General features: G+C 40.9%; 1 protein-coding gene across 2 annotated transcripts in view; it reads right to left on the bottom strand.

Moving 5' to 3' along the window:
* The window catches only part of nudt14 (nudix (nucleoside diphosphate linked moiety X)-type motif 14), a 35040-nt gene extending 8816 nt beyond the window's left edge, over positions 1-26224 (bottom strand). Inside the window, exons 1-4 of one of the 2 annotated variants that reach the window (XM_017456532.3) lie at positions 26001-26224; positions 7323-7366; positions 2704-2768; positions 196-484 (exon numbers count right to left, since the gene is read on the bottom strand). In XM_017456532.3, the coding sequence (XP_017312021.1) occupies positions 196-484; positions 2704-2768; positions 7323-7339 (371 nt within the window). In that variant the 5' untranslated portion in view covers positions 7340-7366; positions 26001-26224. Of the gene's footprint in view, positions 1-195; positions 485-2703; positions 2769-7322; positions 7367-25828 lie in introns of both variants that reach the window. The other variant, XM_017456531.2, reaches the window with a different exon arrangement.
* Between the last annotated feature and the right edge of the window lie 447 nt (positions 26225-26671).

Below are 26671 nucleotides of genomic sequence, written 5' to 3' on the forward strand. Positions count from 1 at the left end.
AAATTTGCTAGCTATTATTACTTACTAATCATGACAGCACGGACGCTGTACACGTTTGACCTGTAAACGCCTCATTTAGACCTCTGCTTTAGAGTTGATTTCAGTCAGGGCTCCCTGCGCTAGATCCACACACCTGAATGTCAAGGTTTAGATAAAATATTAACACCTGCATTTGTCGAGGGTGTGTATCCGCACCTGAATGACGTGATCCTCCTTAGCTTGGCGACAGGAACTTCATAACCACACTCCTCCAGCACTTCCTGGCAGGCGATCTCCTCCAGGGACAGATGCGGCTTGTCTACTATGCCGGCACACAGCTCATACGTCACGCCTGCTGAAGCTGGGGGCTGGTGAGGGCGGTTGGCCTCCTCGCTTCCCTCCTGCTCCTCCTCTGGGGCATCCGTGGCACGGCCCTCGCCTCCCTGCTCTCCTTCTGGTTCAGCGTGTGCAGGTTTCATTCTCTCCCACTCACACATGTACACAGCTGCAGAGCGAGCACATAACAGGGTCACATGCATATCGACAGGTAGCACGCTGAAGGATAGAATGTACAGCAGTGGGAAGAGAACACAAGTGGACCTGGAGAGTAATCAAGCTTATAACTAGACAAATGGACTGAATGACTGAAAAGTTGAAAAACAAAGAGAAAGAAGAAGAAAAAAAAAAACCCCAAAGAGGAAACCCTTTAACTGAGGTAGCGTTTAATTCTGTATGACTGCCTCCTTAATCCATTTCAAATCCCATCAAACAGTTAGACTCCTGCAACTCGAGCAAAAGACATACAAGATCAAGAGGCTTTGTTCCAACACCATTACCTCACACAAAACACCAGCCTTCTCTCCATGTATTGTTCAAAACATAAGCAGAAAGGAGGGGAAAAGGAGAAGTCGCATTCAATGCAAGACCTTCCTTCCATTCTGAGGAGAAGGGCGCCATCCCTGGCTAGCGCGTTAGAAACAATAGCGGAGCGGCACGGAGCAGGGCCATGGCCTCACGCACTGCAGAACAAACTCTACACTCACATGACCACTTGTGACTTGAAAAATATTCCATTACGAGAGAATCACTGATTCCAAAGGCCTTTCATATGGGTGTACACGCACCTGTATCAGGGCCTACACTGTGATGCATCAACATATTTAATTATCATATGGAATTCATCTACAATTTATTACAATTGCGTAATCGTAAATGAATTTACAATACCTTCACAATTACATTTGTAATTACTTTTTATTATTTTATTTTTTTTACAATTACATCAATTACATTTTTGTTTTATTGTGCAAAATATAACACGAGATTTAAACGTTCGTCAGGTTAATTAGCCTAACGTTGGTGCATAGCACCACCTTCTGCAAACAGTTATAAAAAGATAACGGATGCTGCCAGGTGGCTCATTATTAACTGAACTCTGACATGCTTAGTAACGGACCCTGCACGGTGGATTTAGGATGCGAGGTTTAATCAGATAAGTCAAGGCTGTAAAGGATAGCAGTTTTCTGGAGGAAAAAAAAAAAAGTTTTAGGTTACATAGTCAACTCCAGTATAAGAATTAATGGCACCCTCCAAAAGAATAGGCAATATATATATATATAGGCTGAAGATGTGACCCACACTGTTAGGACATGAACCTTTGTTTGGATTTCTCAATTTAAGTTGTGAATGTTTTGACCAAGGTTCAAATGAAGAGAAATGTAAAAAAAAAAAAAAAAAAAATTAATGAAAAATATTACATGCAACTATTTGGACAGGAACAATTCCTCAAACAAAAATCACTCATAATTCAAAACAAATATCCATCCATCTTCTATACCGCTTAATCCTTTTCAGGGTCACAGGGAACCTGGAGCCTATCCCAGGGAGCATCGGGCACGAGGCGGGGTACACCCTGGACAGGGTGCCAGTCCATCGCAGGGCACAATCACATACACATTCATACCCAATCAGCCTACCATGCATGTCTTTGGACTGGGGGAGGAAACCGGAGTACCCGGAGGAAACCCCTGCAAAACATGCAAACTCCACACACACAGTGGGAATCGAACCCCCACAGCACAGGGAGAACATGCAAGCTCCGCACACACAGGGCCACGGGAGGGGATTCGAACCCCCGACCCTGGAGGTGTGAGGCGAATGTGCTCACCACTACGCCACCGTGCGCCCCTTCAAAACAAATCTTTTATTATTTAATTATATGCGCCTCTAAATACTACTTTTATGTTCGTGAAGGGTGCCAATAATTCTGGAGCTGACTGTTATGCAAGACATAAAAGTAGCAAATCCATTCAGGCTTGGAAGGAAATGTGGCGCAAAAGGCTGTAACAAATGCAGACGCAACTACAAGACATCAGAGTCCAAATACATGTGGAAGGTGTGGTAGATCTCAAGCAGCAGTCCTGACATGATTCTCTGCTGATTCTGCCTCTTTAAAAAGAGGGAGGAGTGCAGCACGGAAGACTAGAATCTCCTCGTCTGCATCCGAATGTAGAAGTGATCCTTCACAGATGGCTTTATTAATGTGACCTTTGCCTGACATTTTACACCGAGGATTGCAAGCAGAACTGATCTGTCTATGAGTGAAAAACACGTACACACATTAAACATATGAACAATTGCAGCATGCTTTTGAACTGTTCTGAGGTGAGAGTTGTGAGGTTTATTTTAGTAATAAAAGATGAGTTTTTATTTATTTATTTTTACCTGGGCGGAACTGCTTGACCAGGATGAAGCAATGAGAGGTGGTATTGAAGATCAGCACAGAGACACTGAACAGAGACAGAGAGGAAGGAGGGAAAGAAGAAAAAACAGAGCACTGCTTATTAAATGTCTTAAGTGATGAACAACTATAATGAAAGCAACAATGATCAGTTGTTCTAGTGAAAGCAAATCGAACATGTCTCAAGACGAAAGAATGTTGAGCATCTGACATCAGACTTTCCCTAAACTACAGTGCCCTCCACTAAATATTGGCACCCTTGGTAAATATGAGCAAAGAAGGCTGTGAAAAATTGTCTTTATTGTTTAAGCTTTTGATCTTTTGTTTAAAAAAAAATTTCACAAAAAATACTCTGCTCTCATGGATATCAAACAATTGCAAACACAACAAAGGTCTATCAAAAATAAATAAATCTTTGTTAAACATAGGTGTGCAACAATTAATGGCACCCCTATGAATTCATATGAGAAAAATATATTTGAAGTATATTCCCATTGATGTTTTACTTTTTTTTTGTACACCAGGGTGACTAGGAGCAGGAAACTGTTCAACCATGACTTCCTGTTTCACAGGGGTATAAATGTGAAGTAACAGGTAATAGGCTAAATTCCCTTAGTCATTCATAACAATGGGTAAGACCAAGGAATATAGCTGTGATGTGTGGCAAAAGGTTGTTGAGCTTCACAAAATGGGAAGTGACTATAAAGAAAATAGCACGAACATTGAAAATGCCCATTTCCACCATCAGGGTAATGATTAAGAAGTTCCAGTCAACTGGAAATGTTATGAATCAATCTGATGAAACCAAAATAGAGCTTTTTGGCAATAAACACCAGAGGTGGTTTTGACGAACACAGAGAGGTAGCCATATGGAAAAGTACCTCATGCCCACGGTTAAATATGGCGGTGGCTCTTTAATATTTTAGGGCTGTTTTTCTGCCAGAGGACCTGGACATTTTGTTAGGATACATGGCATCATGGACTCTATCAAATATCTACAGATATTAAATGAAAACCTGACTGCCTCTGCCAGAAAGCTTCAAATGGGTCGTGGTTGGATCTTCCAGCAGGACAATGATCCAAAACATACATCAAAATAAACACAAACATGGTTTACTGACCACAAGATCAAGGTCCTGCCATGACCATCCCAGTCCCCTGACTTGAATCCCATAGAAAACCTGGGCGGTGAACTGAAGAGGAGAGTCCACCAACATGGACCTCGAAATCTGGAGAGATTCTGTATGGAGGAACGGTCTCAGATCCCTTGCCAACCTCATCAGGCATTATAGGAGAAGACTCAGAGCTGTTGTCTTGGCAAAGATATCATGCCAATAATTGATGCACAAATATTTAACAAAGATTTTGGATAAACCTGTATTTTGTTTGGAATTGTTTGATATCCATGAGAGCAGAGTATTTTTGTGATTTATTTATTTTTACATAAGATCAAAAGGTTAAACAATAAAGATCATTTTCACAACTTTCTTTGCTCATATTTACCAAGTGTGCCAATATTAGTGGAGGGCACTGTATGCTAGGTATGCTTATTAGAAACATAGAGCTTGGAGGCCCTTGTATGCAGCATTTGATCATGAGAAGAGGCCCAGTGTCAGTGAAGATCTTTCAGGTAAGATGAGAGCTAAATCTCTCACCAACAATTTGTTCTGTGTTTTTGTTTAAGGAAAAGGAAAAGGAAAAGGCAATGTGCATGGGCCCAAACCTTTCCCCATCAAGCTCACATGTTCACACATTATTAACACTCTGGCTATTGTCCTGCTTCCTCACCCTAGGTCTTACCTGCATCTATGGAATCTCGGTATAATATTTCAGCAAGCTAAGAAAGGAAATCTAGCAAAGCATGCTGGGATAGCCAGGCATTTGTTGGAGAACTGAGATCAAGCTAATCACTCTGTGGAGCAAGAGGTCAAACCATCCATTCATTCAGAGCAACTACTCTCCCAAAGCACCATTTATTCTGCCCATCCAGGACCACCAGCTGCTTGAGGATTGGCCTAAGAGCCACTTGTCTCCTTGAGAAGGTTGTTGAGAAGTTAGCTGAGCCATGACTGACCGGGTTATGTGTCCGTGTGTGTGCGCGCATTTGTTTTGAAGGCTGTGGAGACACATTCCTGTACACCCTGTTGGGAAACCGGATAAGTGTCTATAGAAACAGGAAGCCCTATCCTGATTTTTTGGATATTACCATCCGGCCTGGCTCCTTCGAAGCATACAGACGGATTTCACCCCTGAATACGTGCTCTCCAAAGACCAGAAGCAACAGCTCAGAATATGTAGGCTACCCACGAACAAGCATATACATGCATGCAGACACGCACAATTAAAGAGTCTGGGAGGAAAGCCCATTATCTGGAGACACCATGAATCATTTGTGCCTGTGCTCCTTACTAAGAGGACCAGGTTCCATTTTAAGAGCCTCTTTCTCACTTGACCAGGTTTTTACCCTCCTGCCCCTTCTCTAAGCAGGAAGAACTGCTGTTCCCAGCACCCATGACTCCCTCCCGCTGTCTCTTGGGAGAGCTTGAATACAGCTGACCCGCAGTGACTGTGCATCTGCTGGGTCAGTGCACCGGCGCGTCCCGGCATGTCCCAGCATCCCACACCACGCTGCTGCACTTGGCAGAGGAAAGAAATGCTTCTACGGAGGCACGCAGGAGATTTCACACATCGTTAAACCTGTCCTCCATTAGCACTCTTTCACTTTTGTTGCACGAGATGAGAGGAGAAGAGAGATGAGTCCGAGTGACAGTTTGAGCTGTGCTCATATTGGTTGGGTTATCTGATCCACCTAGTGCCCTTGCATTTACATAAGCAAGTAGATCTGAAGATCTCCTCTCTCTCACCCCTAAGGCTCAAGGACAATTGACACCAATTCTCTGGGCTTCTTACCTCCAAGGACCAGAAGAGTGTTCACAAAGGACTGCAGAAGGGACACTAATGACCCGAACAGATGCTCGTCTTAATGGCTTTTCCTTTCAATTGCAGCATCCCCTCTTCCACCCCTCCACCTCATGTCTTTCTCGCAAATCCACAACGCGCACCAACCAAAACAAACATCGACGGACCAAACAGTGCAGCAAAACAATGCATTAAATACCTGCATTATTTACAGTCTTTATGAACTATAATATACCAAAACATACTGATATTTATGCAAATGACTAAATGCCCCTGACTACTAGAGTCATTCCCCTTCTGAGTTGCTCACTGAAGATCTGTAAAACTGCTGTGAGAAATCTGTACTTTGTATTTCTATTCATCCAGGCAGTCCTGCATCTCTGGTTTAGTGCTTTCAACCTTCTCTCACAGGCAATGTCTGTAGTTTTCTTTATAAACTGTCAAGGCCTACCCCCGGCAAATCCCTATACCTGAAAAAGTAATAAATCACTTTCTATAATCAGTCAGTCCTCTCTCCCACACTTTATTCTAGCCCCCTCTTTGTCCATCCATCCATCTTCTATACTGCTTATCCTCTTCAGGGTCACGGGGAAACCTGGAACCTATCCCAGGGAGCAACGGGCACAAGGCGGGGTACACCCTGGACAGGGTGCCAATCCATCGCAGAGCACAATCACATACACACTCACACACCCATTCATACACTACAGACACTTTAGACACACCAATCAGCCTATCATGCATGTCTTTGGACTGGGGGAGGAAAGCGGAGTACCCAGAGGAAACCCCCGCAGCACGGGGAGAACATGTAAACTCCGCACACACAGGGCCACGGTGGGAATCGAGCCCCCGACCCTGGAGGCGTGAGGCGAACGTGCTCACCACTGCGCCACCGTGCGCCCCCCTCTTTGTTTCCTTGAATAAACAAAACTCCTCACCTTTTCATATGAAAATACGTCTGTAAGCTCTGATATACACTGTCCACAGAGTAGCTTAGCCCAACTTTGGGAAGAAAAAAACAAAACAAAAAATACAAGCCCCATAAGAGACATCAGCCATGATATCTGGTAGCACCAGGAGGCTCGTAAGTGCAACTGCCCAGGGGCAACCAACTGCAGGCTCCTCTGAGTGGAGTGGCCTCTATTTTTTGTGGGAACCAGGATCACAGTTTTACTGCTAAACAGTTTATCGCATCTGGAGGACTCAAAGGAACCTTTATCCTGAAGTACAATAGCTAACTTCCTCTTCTAGCACCGAGGTGAGAGATTCCAGGACCCTGCTGCCGCTTCTTATCTCTTGGTTTATAACTAACGGTTTGCATAAAAATCCTTGATGTACATTTGCAACAATAAAAGCAGCAGCACTATAAATCAAACAATATGGTTAAAGAGCCAACCAAAACCCTCATTTCCTGCTGACCAAAAGCATAATGAGAAGAGGGCATGATGGCGAGTGATCACTCCTACCTCTGTCCTCAATGAAATAGTGTTTTGGGGCTAGACAGAGGGCAAGCAAGGCTAGGTGCAGTCCCTCGTGTGACTGTGGTGATCAACTTTTAGGAATAAAAGACAATAATGTTAAAATGATATGGAAATACGCATTTATTCCAAGATGCTTTAAACGGAGGCTTCGAACACACTTCAGTCTGTGCAGTATGCAAAAGGACTTCACGATGAACACTTACCTGTCATGAGTTCGCATGAAATCCCACGACTTCTTTGTTCCATTCTGTAAAGGTAAAAACAACAACGTCAACATATTTTTTGTGTAAAAATGAACGACTGGAATACTTTTTCATATTTTGGAAAGGAAATTGGTTCGATATCAATAAACTGATTCTCCTGCGGTTATACTGTTATATTCCTCATACAGTGGATTAAGATTACATTTGGTAAAGAAAGATAAAAGAAATATTTTGATCACACCAGTGTTGTATTGATTAAAGCACCTACATTAAACGTATCTAATTCTCTGGTCAGAATACACATAGAACGCACAATATAGAAAAGTCATTTGTGTTTTGAAATGCAATCAACAATCATGCCGCCCTTATTATCCTTCACCTTGCAACAGTTGTTATTCATGAAGAAATGAATAAAAATACTACAAGTTCCAAACTAAAGTACTATTTGCTTAAAAGAATGATCACGCTTATTAAGAAAATTTTTTAAACATCCCATAGCATGTTTTCACACTTGGTCCATTTCAAAGAGTTTTCACCTATAATTCTTTTTCAATGAACCACACCGTTCACTGTTCAGCTGTTCAAGTGGACCTGAAAGGGAACTGGCTGCACATGACCTCAAGTGCTGTTGGTGTTCACAGCACAGGTGCATTGATGAGATCTCAGACCACTTCTAGTTCACACCACAACTCCTGTACCATAGTGCGATAGCTGTGTAGCACTGAATTATGGAGTCATTCAAAATGGTTGTTGTACATGATACTATCATTTGGTTGTGGATGTGCTGAACCATCAAAAACATCTCATGCTTCTTTCTATAGAGCTAATGACTGTTTACCTTTTGTGAGTCACTGGCATAGATAAAATACATGCATACGCCGCATATAATCAGTCCCTCCAGGATTTAGCGATTTTTATGATCACGGGAAATTAATGCAAAATTAACCAACTCCGGAATATTCGGAGGAGCTTGCAATTTTTCGAAATGACCTCAGATTTTCCGCAGGTTTGGACCGAGACGTGTCATATGACGTGCACTCAGCCAAAGCCCTCTTCGATTCACGTGCGTCAAAACGGTTTTGTGCAATCGGAATTTCACCAATTCGAGTAGTTTTAAAATCTCCGCAAGCTGCATCGCACATTTAGAAAAAAATATGCCACGGAAGCAAGCATTTTTGGCTGCAACGATCACAAAAAAAAAAAAAAAAAAACCTGCGAAATACAACGGTAATATTCAGCAACTGTCGCTGTCACTGACTACATTTACATGGACAGCGGTAATCTAATTATTGACCTTATTCTGAATAAGACAATATTGTGATTAGGGTGTTTACATGAGTCGCGTTTAGAATACTCCTCTCATGTTCCTGTTCCGTACTTGCCTACCATTTAGTAGCCTAAATACATGTATTTCACCTACTATATAGCAGATAAGTATGTGGTTTCGGACGCAGCCGTGCGCTCTTGTTTGCCGTCAAACGGTCGAGCACTGCCATGTGATCGTGTCCTGTCGCGAAATGCGGTGAAAGCGCCCACACGATGTTAATAGTGTGATTAAGGTGTGTACATGTCTGTAATACACGTCGATAATGCGACTAAAACAGGAATACTCCACATGTCTTAATTCCATTAGTGTTCACTTCGAGTATGACTTTAGTCGGATTAAGGTAATAAAAAATCGCTGTTTACATGCTAGTTTCTTAATCAGAGTATCGTCTTAATCGGGTAAATATCAGATTATTGTTGTCCATGTAAACGCACTGACTGACACATTACTATTAATACTGCTGCCTACTTAAGCTCTATAGTATAACTACTAGTGCCACGGTGCCTCTATTAGGCTATTTCTCATGTACCTACCGAACACTGCTGACTTTGTTTGGGGAACCCTCGGGAACCTTTCTTAATTTCCGTTGGGTGTCATAAAGCTGGAGCTACGTATGTGCGGTACAATGACCCGCAACATAAAGCAAAATTTGAAGGGAACTGAATTTTTTTTTTTTCTTCATAATGCACAAATGATGTGGACCACAACATGAACCCCAAGCGTTCACTTGTGGGTCGTTTTTAAAGAGTTCTGGGTTGTATCTGTTGTGTGGGCAAAATTGCTGAGTCATTGATCTGAGACCACTTGGAACACAGTGTTCACACTCTGTTCGTTTCAGCCTATTTAAGTGCACTCGGTGCTTTTCCTCCTTGATCTGAGCCGTATGTGAACGCTCCAAATGAACTCAGACCCACACACTCAATGCCCAAAGTAGCTCAAGAAAAATGACACAAGAGGTACATGCAAACGCAAGACCAATTAAGACGGTCAGGATAGTCAGTTACCCACAAATCTAAGTGTCTATTGTTCCAAAAGTAACGAGTGAATGAGTGGAAACACCCTCATTCCGTGTAATAAGTAAATTATTAAAATATGAAGCGTTTGGTAAGAGTTGTTTTCATATGCCAAGCCTCACATTGAGTGTGGAAGCAAAGTAAATGTGCATGACGCACTATGCTTTGATTAAAGCTAGTGTTTTAAAACTGGGACTTTACTGAGTGCTAAACACAAACATGAATAAAATGTCAACTCCATATGGCATTTAGTTTCGTCGATAAAAGTCCTTATTCTAGCTTATCTTAACTGACAGAATAGAAAGATCCTAAAATGTTTATCTGTTGCATACACTGATATAGTGAACACGCTACACTGAATGTAAGGGCGAAAAGAAGAAAAGAAAAAAAAGAAACACCATGCTCACTCTTACTTTCTGTCCTTTGTAGACAAAATCTCTAGTATATCTAATCACTTTAATGCCTCGAGATATGGATTCAGCAAAACATGCAGGCCCACAAGAGCCGACATGCATGTAAAACTCTTTACTTTTGATAGTCATGGATTTAGTTTGTGTATTTAAGTGTTCACATGGAAGTGTGTAGACAAATCACAGCTCAGCTTTAAGTATACAGTATAGAAGTTTTCAGCAAGTCATAGTGCGAGTACAGAGGAAGCATTAACGTTTCTCAGTGTTCACTGTGCAGTCTAACACTCTTACTAGTAGTAAGCAGTGTTGGGTAAATTACTCAAAACACACAATCCACTACAGATTACTAATTACTACTGTAAGATTGTAATCTGGTTACACTTCTGATTACTGCGTGTAAAAATGAACCGGATTACTAATTACTTTACTTTCACGTTACTTTCAAAACCTATCAAAGCTATGACAGGATCAGAAAAAGTTGAATTTATAATAAAACCTGCCTCAGGTGTTGTCACTGTTTGTAGAACTGCCAGACTGATATAATATCAAACTTTTATCAAAGTTTAACTATCGGTATCTGTATCTTGCATCTTGAGTTTTAGGTTTGAAGTGTGTACAATAGATGTTTTATTGTCCGTGGAATTTTTACATTATTATTGTTATGGAGTTACTCGGTTACAACCTTTCATTTTAGAGTGTTATGGGTATCTTGTGTTATGAGTGTTATGTTAGCCTGTATTTTCCCTAATGGTTATAGAACTAAGAATGCTAGTTACTAATATATAAAGATAACTACACTATATAACCAACATTTTGCAGACACCTGACCATTGCACCCATATGTACTTGTTGGACATCCCATTCCAGATTAAATCCTCCTCTGATGTTATAATAAGCTCCACTCTTCAGGGAAGGCTTTCCACTAGATTTTGGCTGTGAGGATGTGTCCATTCAGCTACAAGAGCATTAGTGAGGTCGGGTACTGATGATGTGTGAGGAGGTCTGGAGTGCAGTCAGCGTTCCAGTTCATCCCAAAGGTGTTTAATGGGGTGCAGGTCAGGGCTCTGTGCAGGACACTCGAGCTCGAAACCTAACTGGCAAATGTCTTCACGGAGCTCGCTTTGTGCACAGGGGCGTTGTCACACTGGAACATGTTTATGCTCCTTAGATGTAGTGAAGGGAAATCCCAATGCTACAGCGTACAAAAACAATCTAGGCAATTATGTGCTTCCAGATAACAGTTTGGGGAAGAAGCACATATGGGTGTGATGGTCAGGTTTCGACATACTTTTGGCCATATAGAGTACATAAGATGTGTAAACACTGCTAACAAGAAAATCCTACCAAGCACGCCCACAAAAAAAATGTATTATTATTTTTAAAAACATTTTGAATAAAAGTGCTCATCAGTGGACGAATTTTTTCTCCAGATGTGCACCAAGCAACAGGAACACAAGTGCTTTTTTAACGGCCACAGACCACAGTTCAAAGTTCACTTCAAAATCAATTCAAAGCAAAAGTAACCGCTACCAGAAGCAAATAAGGCTTTCGTATCCAACAGCCCTTCTCGTTCAGTGAACGGGCTTTCCCTCCACATGCATTTTATTTGTGTTTGCTCTTACCACTGTTTTATAAAAAGCAGGAAAGCATAGTTTCCTGTGTCGCAATAGCAAGGGGTTAAAAATCATAAATCCTACGGCTAAAGTGTACATGTTGGCACCTCTGCTGCATTAATTAAATAACATTGGGCTTGAATAAGCCATTAAGGCAACTTCATTTGCTAATTCAAGTTGCCTAGCATTATTAGATGACAGAACACACCTCCATTTGCACTAATGACAGAGCTTACTAGTTTAAACATACCAGAGATTATTATTATTTTTTATTTTTTTTAAGAAAGAGTACATTTTCAAACTCATAATCCACAACCATTTTCATTACCAGTTCGTGCATGCATTCTTCACATAGAAAACAAGCACACTGGGCGTTTATAAATCTTTTATCTTGGGTATTAGTATAAATGACATGATTTGTATAAACTGTGAGTCAATAGTGAAGTAAATGCATACATTTATTTGTGTAAATAGGGTAAAACAGAGAAGTTAATGGCCATGTTTAAATTTATATCTGAACAAAAGAAATGCATTTTTTACTTAAAACAATTAAATTTAGTTCAAATAACCCCCCGCCACTTCACCCCAAACAAGCAGTTTTCATTCAGAACTTAAGAGACGCATCGAGGAGCTCGGGCTCTTTGGAAACTTTAAGGAAAGCCTCCTGGGTGAAGCTCCATCATGGAGTTGATTGAGAAGATGCCAAGGGTGGTGAAGCTTCGTCAGGAATATTATCGGTTAGTATGAAACCATTTTTCTCTCTCACTGCATAATTCCACATGTGTATTTCACAGTACTAATACCTTCATTATTGTTCTAAAATAGTACAAAATAGTCAAATACAAAGTAAATTTAAATAAATTACACGTAAAGCGCTTCACGGAAAGAAAAAAAAAAAACTATGACAATAATTCACACTGCGTGGTTTAAGCACAACAGCACTGCCAGCTGTGGTGAAGAAACATGGAGCTCTTGCATTAAGGACACGCATTTTTCCTTAGAACACTAAGGGATCATCATCCTTATCAAACACTTCATCTTGGCTCTTGTTCGCACACGTTTGTTTCAGCAGGAGCTTCTGGTCTGTTTCACTTTGGAAAAAGAGCTGTCCAATCATTTTCTTCGCTAGAGGCCTTCCTTGTCTCATCGACACTCTACGATCTTGGTAATCAAAGATTTAAAAGCTATGTGAATTTCTTTATTTCATTTGTGTACATGCACCGCAATTTATTTGATTTAATATCTAATTTACAGCGATCTAACCGGTAATATTCTGTTCATGTAGCTATGCCAATATTCTATTTATATCATTAAATGCAAACTGTCTAACCTTAGATTAGATGCGAATGATTAAATAATGGTAAAATAGAAGCAGCACGAGCATCAAGTCCGAGTCTTGTTCTGCATTTTACTCGGATGTTATACCAGTATAACTACATCCTTCCAACTCTTTAAACCACAAGTGACAATCAAAACCCCTCTCATACGTGTGATCCATACAGTAGAGCTGAAAAACATGGGTGCCTGCTCCAAAAAACTAATTTGCTTATTAGCAATTAAATCAAATTAGCTTACTAGCAAGTAAAAAGCCCTCTTCACGTGCGTCGAACATTAGTACAGCTAAAAGGTCTCATTTACCAACAAACAACACTGCGAAGCAATTTCATGCAGTTGCAATTTCCGCAAGTCGTTTTTCCGTTAAAAAAAAAAAAGCACAAAAAACCCTGCAAGCTGCATCGCAAATTTTTTTAAAAGCCGCACTGAAATCAAGCATTTTGGCCGCAAAAATCACAAAATCCCGTACGGACTAAATGCATTCAGCTTAGCTGAACAGCTCTTCATACATCATTTCACTACCTTAGCTACCACTTTATAGTGTTTATAAAAATAACCTTTTTTAGCCCGTATAAAAGCATTCGTATGTCACATGAATTGAACATTTGAAAATACCCCTCAATCCAGCAATCACGTGACTAAGCTGTAAATGTAAGTATAAATGCAAAAATCTTTCCAGGATCATAATAGTGCCTGAAACACAACAGTCGGCCGAGGTGGTTGAAAATGGCTGGATTGGTGAGTGATGCCTATTCAGTTAGTAATGGCTAGCTTGATTAGTAGGCCAGCAGGGTAACGCTAACAAAACATCTGTTAGAACACGGACAATTACTAAAACCTAACAACAGACGTTTTGCTATTCAAACAATGCAACCCCTCGTCCTGGCCTAACGCCCGGAGCATGACCTACACAATCAGAGTGGCAGGACAGCTTGGTTAATAAATACCAAATCTCCATTAACGGAAATGTTCATGCTTAACCCGGGGCACTGGACTAAAACAACAGTGCAGGGAGAGTGACTCTGCATGCAGCTTCAGTAAGCGACGTGCGGCCAGCCAGTGAGGCCCAGGGGGTCACTGCTGCTCGTGCTTGTAACACACATTCCGGCTCCAAAGCAGGCTCTTTTGGAGGGAAAATTTGCATATGTATGTCAGATGTTTGCAAATAGTCTCATTTGACATAGACGTGACCGAAATCCCTCGAAGAGAGCTTCACGGCAGCCGTGATGTTTTACACTGAAGAAAACTTTCAATCAACAAAAGTTCAATTATACCTACAAACTGTGATTTTCTTAATTAAAACACATCCCTGGAACCGGATTAAGCAGTGTTTTTTTTTTTTTTTTTTTAAAGGTGTTAAATGACAACACACATTTAAAAATAGCACACACACCTTTTGCTTGAGCTAATTCCCGTGCACCTCAGAGGCTTCTTGTAAGGAATCAAGAAGTATAATAAATGCCTGTTGTAATGCACGCCAGGGCAGAGGTGTTTACCCTGTTCCTCAATACTTCAAAGTGAGCCACACATTTTTGTGTAGGTGTGAAATCCATCATTTCTTCCAAGTGGGCAAGGTGAGTAGGGATAAAAACGACCCATCACTGGCAAGTGTGTACTTGAGTGCATAGTTGTGGAGGAGGAAGTAGGCATGTTCAGATAGGGGCTAACAATATAAGATGGCTGGTAAGCTTCCAAGTGGGCACCTCCAGGTCCACAGTCCACACGCCAACCCACAGACATACTGGAGGTACATGTGCATGCAAAGATGTGGTCTTGTGTAACTTATTCAGGCATTTCTGTATCAGTAATACCTGGAAATACAGCCGCATAAAACTGTGATGCAATCATGACTGCTTTTCACGAGCCGCTGGGATCAGATTCCACAAAAATGAAAACTATTAGCTCCCTCTAAATCTGATGATCGTGACAGCTGACCAGAGCAGACTCACTAGAGGGAAAGACATGCAAGTTCATACAGAGCTGGTGAGTCAGTAGCATGAAGGCACGAAGCTGACACGACACGCCCGGAAAGTGCAAGTGATGCACAGGCCGTCATCCAGCCGCATGCTCTTACAAGAAAAGCACAATCCGACTGAGGCCTTGAGGCTGAGAAAACAGTTTTAAAGTGGAACCTTAGGTTTACAGAGCTCCTCTATAATTACTGCCAAAGATCTTGCTGCATCATCAAACAATGCCGGAGCATTTCCAAGTATTTTCGCCTTTGGCCAGTGTCAAACAAGTGCTTCTGCTCTAAGCCCTAATCAACCCGTTTGAGATCACTTCACGTGAGGACAAATACTACTGTATGAAAACGTGCACTTGTGTCTGGTTCATCATAACAAAAGCTCATAAAGCTAAACCCTCATTTAAATCACTTGTAAAATAGTTACAAAACGAGAACAGAAGGTAAGTTTTCTGTTTTACAATCCAGCATAGTGTACGACAAGAGTTGTTATTTATTCTTTTCTTTTGAATTTGACTATAAATAAGAGAAACAAGATCGATCGAATAAAGATATATATATATATATATATATATATATATATATATATATATATATATATATATATATATATATATATAAATTGTTAGGAGGTATATTTTGGCAGACCTTATTGTTCAACATAACTGAATATAATAGAGTCATATTATGTACATAAAGAACAGCATTTAGTAATCCAAGGGCTTTTCAGAGATGCATTTTGGCAATGAGCGCAAAGTGAGAGGAAGCTTCAGAAAAAATGTTTAAAAATATACTGAGCCCTCCACTAATATTGGCACCTTTGGTAAATATGAGCAAAGACGGCTGCAAATGAACAATTGCCAACAAAACACAGGTTTATATTTATATATAAATCTTTGTTTTATATGTGTGCAACAATTATTGGCACCCTTTGTGTCAGTACTTTTTGCTATCTCCCTTTGCCAAGACAGAGTCTTCTCCTATAACGCCTGATGAAGTTGGAGAATACATGGCAAGGGATCTGAGACCGTTCCTCCATACAGAATCTCTCCAGATACTTCAAACACTGGTGGACTCTCCTCTTCGGTTCACCCCACAGGTTTTCTATGGGATTCAAGTCAGGGGACTGGGATGGTCATGGCAGGACCTTGATCTTGTGGTCAGTAAACCCTGTTTGTGTTGATTTTGATGTATGTTTTGGATCATTGTCCTGCTGGAAGATCCAACCACGACCCATTTGAAGCTTTCTGGCAGAGGCAGTCAGGTTTCCATTTAATATCTGTTGATATCTGATAAAGTCCATGATGTCATGTATCCTAACAAAATGTCCAGGTCCTCTGGCAGAAAAACAGCCCAAAAACATTAAAGAGCCTTCACCATATTTAAACGTGGACATGAGGTACTTTTCCATATGGCTACCTCTCTGTGTTCGTCAAAACCACCTCTGGTGTTTATTACCAAAAAGCTCTATTTTAGTTTCTTCTGAGCATAGAACCCGATCCCATTCGAAGTTGCAGTAGTGTCTGGCAAACTGAAGACGCTCGAGTTTGTTTTTGGATGAGAGGAGAGGCTTTTATCTTGAAATCCTTCCAAACAACTTGTGGTGATGTAGGTGACTTCAGATTGTAGTTTTTGAAGACTTTCTGACCCCGAGACACGACTAACTTCTGCAATTCTCCAGCTGTGGTGTGTTTGGCCACGCAAACCATCCTCTTCACAGTGTGTTGAGACGATATAGACACGCGTCCTTTTCAAGGTCAATTCATAGCATTCCCAGTTGACTGGAACTTCCCAATTATTGCCCTGATGGTGGAAATGGCCATTTCCAATGTTTGTACCATTTTCTTATAGCCACTTCCAATATTGTGAAGCTCAACAACCTTTTGTCACACATCACAGCTATATTCCTTGGTCCTACCCATTGTTATGAATGACTAAGGGAATTTGGCCTGTGTGTTACCTCATATTGCAATACAGGCATATTTTTTTTCTTACTCATTATTTTGGTATCGCAATACACAGGACATTGCTATCAAAGTCAAACTTTTAGTATTGTGACAACTCTATAGGACATAAAATTGCTACATAACAGTTCATCAAAAACAGTTCTTACATACAGAGTATAAACTGACATGAAACCACTACTACTGTCATTTCCAACCAAACTGCCCACGGTCCATGCGAGGACATCGGTTTGTCTAGACAAGTTGATCAGTATAACAACACAATGTTACATCACTGCTGAGGAACTCTAGCCTACAACGACTTGCTGACATACCAGTTTCTTTTGTAGGCTATCCTGTTTATCCCCATGCAGGCCAAGGACTGTGCATGGTGCACGTGCAGATGGTAAGGCTCCTCATTATCAGGGCCACTCACTAAGTAAGTGTGAAAAGCCCTTTGGGACCCTGGGAATCCCCAAAGACATTGATTACGACAGAGATTAGAAGGCCAAAAGGAGGGGGGGATAAAACCTCAAAATTAATGTTCTTCCCCTGGCCCTACTCGCAATAAAGGATCAGAAGTGAAAGGGGATGGCGAGGTAGGCCTTGTACTTTTGGATGCTTAAAGTCTAATTACCATCAACTACCAGTTTATAATGCTGTGACCCCAGCAGCTGTCATGAATTCAATTGCCAGCATGCTGCCGTTTACAATTAGGGCCTTTAATTCCCACCATGTGCTGTACAACTTCTCAGGATTTAAAGCCCTCATCACGCTCCGTCCCCACCAGGCAATCACACTCAGCCAGTATTAGAAATGAGTATTCATGGGGGTAGAGATGCAAACTGAGTGTGTGGCTGAAGAGTGCAGGTGGCAATTAAACCCCTGCAGACATTACGCATGAGAGGAAAGATGGAGCCGCTGATGTGTTCAAAGCACCAACTAGAACACTGTTGGATTGCCTCAGAATTTATAAAGGATAAGAGCAGATGATAGTCGTCAGACCTGCATTGCATTATGATCTGTCGCAAACCTATAATGGACAAGGGCTGGGAGTCATACCGCTACTGAAGTGAATGCTGGTATAACGCAGTGCCACGTTATTTTACCATATCGTGGATACCGCACATCAGAAACATCCTCAGCACGAGACAAAACAAACATGAATTTGTACAGCTTAAATAATTGGTAGAAATTTACATGCAGTTTCAAAAAAGCACTATTAACAGTTTACAGTGATGCTGCACGCAGATTACTATTGCTGGACAACATGTATCTAACACTACATTACCCAGGTGAGTGGTAAAAATTAGAGATGCACCGATACTAAATTCAGAGTGATATCGGCCGATACCGATACTTCTGCCTTTTACACCTTCTTTTAAATTAATAATAATTAATTCCACAATTGTGAAAGAAATTTCAACAAGTTGTTTCACAGTAATTGGTCTCTGAAGATTAAAGTAAGCTTTCTTAACGTATTGAATGTTATTCATTCATATTAACATTGACTGAATTGTTAAAAAAAAAAAAAAAAAAAAAACCTTCCTGTTAGTCTCACATTCCCTCACCACAAACACAAGCATTTTTACTTCATCACTGACATCAAACTGGCAATATATAATATCAAATTTTTTTGATGATATGAACTCATATTAACATTAACTGGATATAAAATATACTACTCTACAAATATATTTTCCTGTGCAATATTTACTTTTGTCAACCCATCTTCATTTAAATCTTTCAACGGCGTACTGGAGCTTTAATTCAGAGCTAGCAGCGTGGGGAAAAAATAATAAATTAGACTCGACGCTGAAACTCGCGCTTCACTGCTGCAGCGTCCGGTGTAAAATTTCAGCCGTGCGGAGATTACGGAGGTTACAAACTGCAGTTTTGTCGTCATTCCACACAAGAGACATCGTCTTTACACACAGCACGGGATCGATGTGTTTTCCCGCCCTCTTTTGATTGACAGGATATAATCAGCCGTGATCATCGGATGTTTTAAAACTATCAGCCGACAGCGTGAAAATTTGCCTTTATCGGCCGATACGGTTATGGGCCGATACATCGGTGCATCTCTAGTAAAAAACAGAGCTAGCTTTGCGAAACTTCGCTAAATTTAGAACGTGGAAATAAGCAAAAACGGGGTAAACTGAAGAAAGAACAAGTAAAAGAGAAGAAGACCAAGAAGTGTTTTGAACTCTCCAATATTAAAAGACATTTCTTGATAGCCCCGCCCCCTACTCCATGACTCGACACGTAAACTCGTGCTACTGCTCTCGACTCGTGCAGGCTCCCTCGCGTTCTGTAAAGGTAAATGGATAATTATTTGAGTTCATTAACATGAAATAAAACCTATCAATGTACGTTACACTTAGCTAACATAGTGATAGTTACTGTAGAAGATGATTAAAATGCTGGTCTGCTCTCTCCTGCGCTAGTCACTGCAGATGTTCAAAAACTTTACCTTAAGGTCCACCATCCAGCTGAGTTTTCATGATCGCTGCAGCTCCCAACTGCACAGCTGGTTATATTATTATGCCCTCTTGTACTCTCCTTAAACCCAAAATGGTGGAAATGCTTGTTTTCCTGTCTTTTTATAGGCCGTTGGTTCTGGACAATTACATGATTTATCACAATATTTTAAAATGGAAAACCACACGCAGGAAATAATCAATATCACACAACCATAATGTGAGCATTTGCTTTCTTGTACTGGTTTAGTATAGTTTAGTGTAAACATCTGTATTGACAGTCAGGTTATTATCAACATGTATTACCACTCTAATCACTCATTCATAAAGTCTAGATTTAACCGACGTCAAATATAGCCACTGTGCTGTTTAGATTATAGGAATACGCTGCAAAATATAGCATAAATCTTATATTTTGTAGTTTTATAGCTTGAACCCGGGCAAAATAAGCTTACTTTTATTTCAAATAGCGGTGTACAGGCATGTTGGACGCAGTGCCTCTGCTGTCTGAGGCAAAATGAGCTTAAAGGGCCGCAAACTGAACAACGTCTAATGAATGACATTTTAGTTTAGTTTCAATTATTTATTTAATTTTTTACAAATATTCCATAAATCAAGTTCACATGCAAAGAACTACAATAAATGTATACAGCGAGATATACAGATGGGTATATATACAGACTGAGTGATTCATATAAATATGAGCAATATTTTTTTTTAAATGTGCAATATGAAAAAAATACGAAAAAAGATTATATACAATATATATATATATATATATATATATATATATATATATATACACACATACATACATACATTATATATATATATATATATATATATACATACATACATACATATACACACACACATACACACAAATATAAATATATATACAAATTCTCTTCTTCCTTACAATGGACTGTATCAAGGAGCAAAGCAATTGCACATTTCCAGACAACCACACCAACAATGGCACACACCACCTCACTTGTGTGCACAGGTTAATAACAGACTGTGCACTGCTTCAGCATAAACAGTCCAAATCACTAAGGTAAACAATACAGCTTTAATGACATCAAGTAGCAACCAGTGTAATAGAACCCAACAGCTATCAAACAAACCTCTCACTGTATAAACAAGCAGAGGACGCCTCCTTACCGAGCACAAGCTGCCTCTACAAACACACGCACTCAATGTAGAAATTAATAAGCACTAAAGTACAGAACAGAAAGGAGTTTACCAAATGAGGGAAAAAACATCCAGTTTTTCCTAAAACAAAATAAGTGTGTGTGCTTGTAAATTACATAGGGAGGCTAGGAAGAGCTTAAAAGGGCTTTGTGGGTTTAAAACCTCAACTCTTGCGCACCAGAGAACAGAATCGGGAATAAAAGAAAGAAGAACAAGACCGAGCAGAGCAGAGGGAGTTCAGTCTGTGTCCATCTGTTGTCTTTACCACCACACCCCCCTAAACACAACCACTCTCCTTCTACACCACCCTACAGGTGTAAATGCTCAAATTAGCCTTTTATCCTCTAGCCTTCATACACAGCATGGTGCAAATCAACAGCTTATGGCTATTAGACCACCATGTCTAGGCCCTTCTATGAGCTTGCTGCTTTCTCTGCCACTTCCTAACAATTTAGAGCCGTGGCTACAAGAGGCGTGATGAAAATATTGATCAGTTCTCTTCCAAAGACACTTTAACTTACAGGAAAAAAAAACTACAAGAACATTATTCTAAAGAAAGACAACTGCACTTTATATTACCATGTGAGTGATTTATGAAGCCCCTAAAAGTCATTGTTCCCATGAACAATCCATAATCTCACAGGGAAGTGATACACAGGACATAAATACAATGCTATGAGTGGCAAGTGAAAACGCCCAGCTACAGCACTGAAGCTACTCCTCGCAGTGGGAAAATGTTCTCCAACTAGTTGCCACCCAGCTCTCACCATTATATAGCTCATAGATCTCAGACAGGCTCAGAGGAAGTAGTTTGAGGTTACCAGCAAACGAAGGCCATACAATGTTGGGAAATAAACATGGCTATTTTATTCACTCGCTCCCATAAGATGGGTGGTAGTGCTACGGCGCTGGCGACACGTTCCCCCTGCAAATCCCATGAGAAATCCCATGAGAGTAATAACTAGGCCAGAGTATGCTAGAAAAGGCTGCTACTACTGATAAAGCAGAACACACATGATGCCATACAATATTCCATGCGTACTGCCAAAACAATAGAACTGAAACGCATGTCTGTATCGCACCTTTCCTTCACCACAGCCGATTAGTGGAGTGTCAACAAAAGAGCACATGCCCTATCATCAGAAGAGGTCAAAGGACATCATTGAGCTCACTGACCACCTCTGCAGCCATCTGACATAGAATATCATCCACTCAGGGATCACCATCAGCTGGAGCATACTATTCTTTTTGTTTTGTTTTTTACTTATCTGTGAAGATGCGTAAACTGGCTGACATGCAATGCTTTCAGAATGGCACCTATGGGAAGATGATCTTGCTCAGTCTATCCTTTATATTGCTCATCAGGATCTGATATTTTAATCACCTCTGTTCTTTCTCCCAAACATCTGCCCATTACGAACACCCAGCGATCTGGTGCTTGACCAATGACCGTCACATGTTTCCTTGTCTTCTTCACCCTTTGCTCACTCCAGCGTGCCTGCCCCCATTGTTCCTCATTTGTTCTTCCCCACCAGATCTGCACCATTGTCCATCCGCCAGCCCCTGTCCTAATCCACCACCTCCTCCCACCTCTCCACACCATGCTCTCTTTGATACCCCTCCTCTCTGGCTCAGACCCCTGTGGCTAAAGCAGCAGGTTGGCAGCTGGAACCGTTGACCGTGTTGGTTCAGCTGCTGGCTTACAAGACATGAACGAATCCCAGGTTTGCACGAGAACCACTCTGGACACTCTGTGCGATGTGAATTTCGTTATCCAATTTCTCGACTAATCAATTAGGGCTTAGTCTACCAGTGGGTCAGCATTTGATGACTATGGTAATCAATATTCTACAAAGAGAAAGGCCAATCAAACTATCTAAATTTGGACCGGGCACAGGTCAGTAGATTCATAACTATTTAATTAATTCAAACACATAGTGAAGGTCCTTGAAATGGATGTGTGGCAGTGGATTTCCACTGTGTGAGAAACAGCTAATTTGACAACCTTAGATGTTGGTTGACTTGCCCCCAAGTGACAAAAGGTCCTGGATATCTGACGGCAGTAGAACCCAACTGAGAATGCTGTGTTCAGGTGGTCCAAGCAGTGCACATAGTGGTGGTCATATGAAGAGCTGCAGTTTGTAAGGAAGTTGGTGGCAGCAGTCTCCTGATACACAGTGCCAGCAGGGACATGTGGGTGGCACAGCACACTGACTCAGTGCTGCGGCTGCTGTAGCTGCTGCAAAATCTAAGGGGAGGGGGAGCTGCCACTTATCTAATGCAGCTCCTAAAAAATTTTTTTTTTTTTTAAAGACTATGCAAGGCTATTTGAATTTTAGCTTTTAAGGCACCTTTTCCCTCCTTTTAAGCTTGGTCTGTGGTATAGGTGACATGAGTGAACTAAGTGGATAATTCCTGTACAAACCAAGAGATTAACTGTATGAGCGTGTTGCAACATCGCAGGGTGACAAATTTTGAAGGTGCCAATCATGCCTACAGCATGACCAAGGTCAGAGCCAGCCCTGCTCTTATCAACTATAAAATATATTCAACTTCAGTACTCACTTTATTCTAAACAGGGTCACAGTGGATCTGAAGCCTATCCCTGGAACACTGGGCGTGAGGTGGGAATACACTGTGGATGGCGCTCCAGTCCATTTTCGGGCACCATGAACACACGCATTCACACACTCAAAACACACCTACTGGTATGTTTTTGTAAAGTTTGAGGAAAGCGGAGGAGGAAACCCATGTGGACAGAGAGAACGTGCAAAACTTCACACAGGATCCGAGCTCAGGATCGAACTGGGGACCCTGCAGCTGCGAGATGGCAATGCTAGAGTACCTGTGGCACCACCCAGCTATAATATTGAGAACATTGTTTTACTTTAAACATTTGCCAATCATGACTAAAATTATCGTGCTCAAGTGGAATTAAACAAGTACTAACTCTACTAACCTAAAACAACTACTACTAACTAGAGAGAACAAACGTAGTTTCTTAGAGGTCAATGAAATGAGCCTTCTTTTCTAACAACTGAATGACACAGGTCTTATTTTGATACGGTGACAAGCCATTTCACCCTCCATGTGGCCAGCTCAAAGTTTTACATATTATACTTTCAATTTTCACTTATGAATATTACAACACATTAAAAACTCAATATACTCTGAACTTCCTCTGTCTTTTACCTTTCGCAACGTTTCCATTTTTCACAGAACTGAAAATACCCTCATCATATCGTGAGCCGATTACCCAACGTTGTCTCAACAGGGTCTGCCCCAAGTTTTGCTAATGACACCGATCTGAAATTTTGCTCTTCCAGGACACGTGAGTTGTCAGTGGCCTGAGAGTGATTTCCCCACGCAACATGCATCACCTCGTCGACTCTGCGTTACCGAAATGAGTGAGAGTCCCATGAGCATGGAGTGGGATTGCGCCATGCATTCTGTCCATTCCGGCACCGAGCACCGGATGCGCCTGACTAAGACGTCACGCAAACAACAATAGGCCTAGACCTGGGGATTGCCGCTTTAACTTTACAGGAAGCATTACTACATAGTTAAAAATGCACATAGTGCCAAGCACAGATGGAGAACAACAATCAGAGAGGAAGCGACTACAGGTGCCCTGTGAAAACCGAGCACTTAATGCATGTCAGGACAACAGAAGGAAAAAAAGACGCTGTATCAGGAAATGTTGATGAATTTGCTGAAAAGTTTACTGCAGCTCTGACATCCGGTAGAATACAGAGGGAGGAATAAATTTGTTAACAGTAATGCATTCATGAATAGATGACAAAGGTTACAATGACAGAAAAATAGCCTATTATGCGTAAGATTAAGGTTTAGTTATAATAGCAAACATCTTTGGGGACTTAATGACAAACATAAGAGAAAACCCTTGCTGCCTTATTTCAACGAGAATGGCCGAAACATTTGCAAAACTTTTATTTGTAGAAAGTAATAAAGAAATAAAGAAATAACGAAATAAAAATACACACCGTCATGGAGGAAAGGATCCACAATGTGTTTACAGACCTTCTGCAAACGTCATGGAGTCATCTGTAGTATTCAAATAATTTAGGAGCTTTCTGTTGTTGTTGTTGTTCTCAACATATTAATACACTTGCACCTTTTCTCATGCAAATGCTATTTTTCCACGTCATTCACGCAATTTTTCATATTCATTAAGTCCACGACTCTCACAACTGGAGTCTGCGTGTAGCCGTAATGGCATTTCTGTCGTTCATCTTTTTATTCTCATGAATTTCATAGCAATAGAGATCACGACCTACCACTACCAAAGTTCCTATAGTCGCAACAGTTATTATTTAGCTATTATAAACCTAACTCGCAGATCACTACCATCGAAAGGGTTCGATTATAACCTTGAAAACAAGCAGAAAATAATCTCTCTGTTTGAACCCAACTGTGACTGTACTCAAACTAGAATAAGAAATATTCTTCTTAATGCATAATATGCTGTTTTAATGATTGTATATTAAATACACTACGATGTAAACTAAAGATGTTGAATCTACAGTGTGTCCAAAATAAATAAACATGCATTATGATTATTTGATTAAACAACTGTGCTATGATCATAAAGGGATCTGAATACATACATACACACACATACATATATATACACACACATATATATATATATATATATATATATATATATATATACACACATATATATATATATATATATATATATATATATATATATATATATATATATATATATATATATAAGCTAGCCTGCTTTTAAACCATGTATATTGGAGAGCAAGGGAGAAAGGGATTCCCCCTGTAGCTTGTTAGCATGATGCTAGCCAAGCTACACCTCAAGGTTTCTTGTTTATTTTCAGCGACATGTTTACGACACACACACTAACACACACACACACACACACACACAAACAAACACACACAAACAAACACACACACACACACACACACAGTACACTGCGCAAAATCAACCGCTTGACCCGAGTTAGACAAAATATGACTCTGAAGCACGAAGACGCGGTTAACAGCAGGGACATGGAGAAAAGGAGAAAGGGAGGATGGGAGAAAGGGAGGATGGGGGAAAAGGAGGATGGGAGAAAAGGAGAAAGGGAGGAAAAGAGAAAGGGAGGATGGGGGCTGGGCTATTAGCCGGAAAATGTGCAGTGTGACAGATGACAGCATGCGAGTGAGCTTTATTTCCGACTCACCTGGCTATAATGCACCGTGAACGGTTTCAGATAATTCGAGCTGGTGCACGGAACCACCTCAACATTATTAATCTGCTCCATGGTTCACGCACACATGCACACACACGCGCGCGCGCACACACACACACACATATACATATATACACACACGCACACACACACACTTCCTCACCGGTGTTCCTCAAAACAGAAAGCTGAACCGCAGCCCTACTCCAGCTAATGTGATGTCTACGGAAGCCTGTGAAGTACATAATAATAACGCTGTTACTTGCTGTAAAGCGTGCGCGTGTCGTGCTAGTGCTCATTTAAAGCGTTCACAGTGTAATAGGGTCTCATTCTGAGGCCGTGGATTTGCAAACCGAACCAAAAACAAAAACGGTGTTATAGTAAACATTTTTTTTTTCTCTCACTGGTTCCGTAAACTGAAGTGAAAAAGCGGAGCAGTTATTTTCCCGCCCCGGAGTGAGACCTGAGGCATTTTTGGCGCGCTAACGAAGCAGCGTACGGCTCGTGCCTTCAGCGCCCCGCCCCCTCTCCCGCCAACACTTATACACTTCTTTCAGGTGTCACGTAACACCACCACACCAACCCTCTGAGTGATGTTAATGCATGTTCTACATTTTCTTTTCACCTAGATTGTTTCTTAGTCATATAAGCGTGCATGTCAGTGCTGGAGAACCTTGGGGCGTATTCGTGTGAAGAGTTATGTTTATGATTTATGTGGAATTCTTAACAAATCCAAATATGGTAAATGGTCTGCACTTATATAGCACTTTATCTTAGTGGTTCCAAAGCGCTTTACACTGTGTCTCATTCACCCATTCACTCACACACATTCACACA

The sequence above is a fragment of the Ictalurus punctatus genome, chromosome 25 (genome assembly GCF_001660625.3).
Source record: "Ictalurus punctatus breed USDA103 chromosome 25, Coco_2.0, whole genome shotgun sequence".
Taxonomy (NCBI): Eukaryota; Metazoa; Chordata; class Actinopteri; order Siluriformes; family Ictaluridae; genus Ictalurus; species Ictalurus punctatus.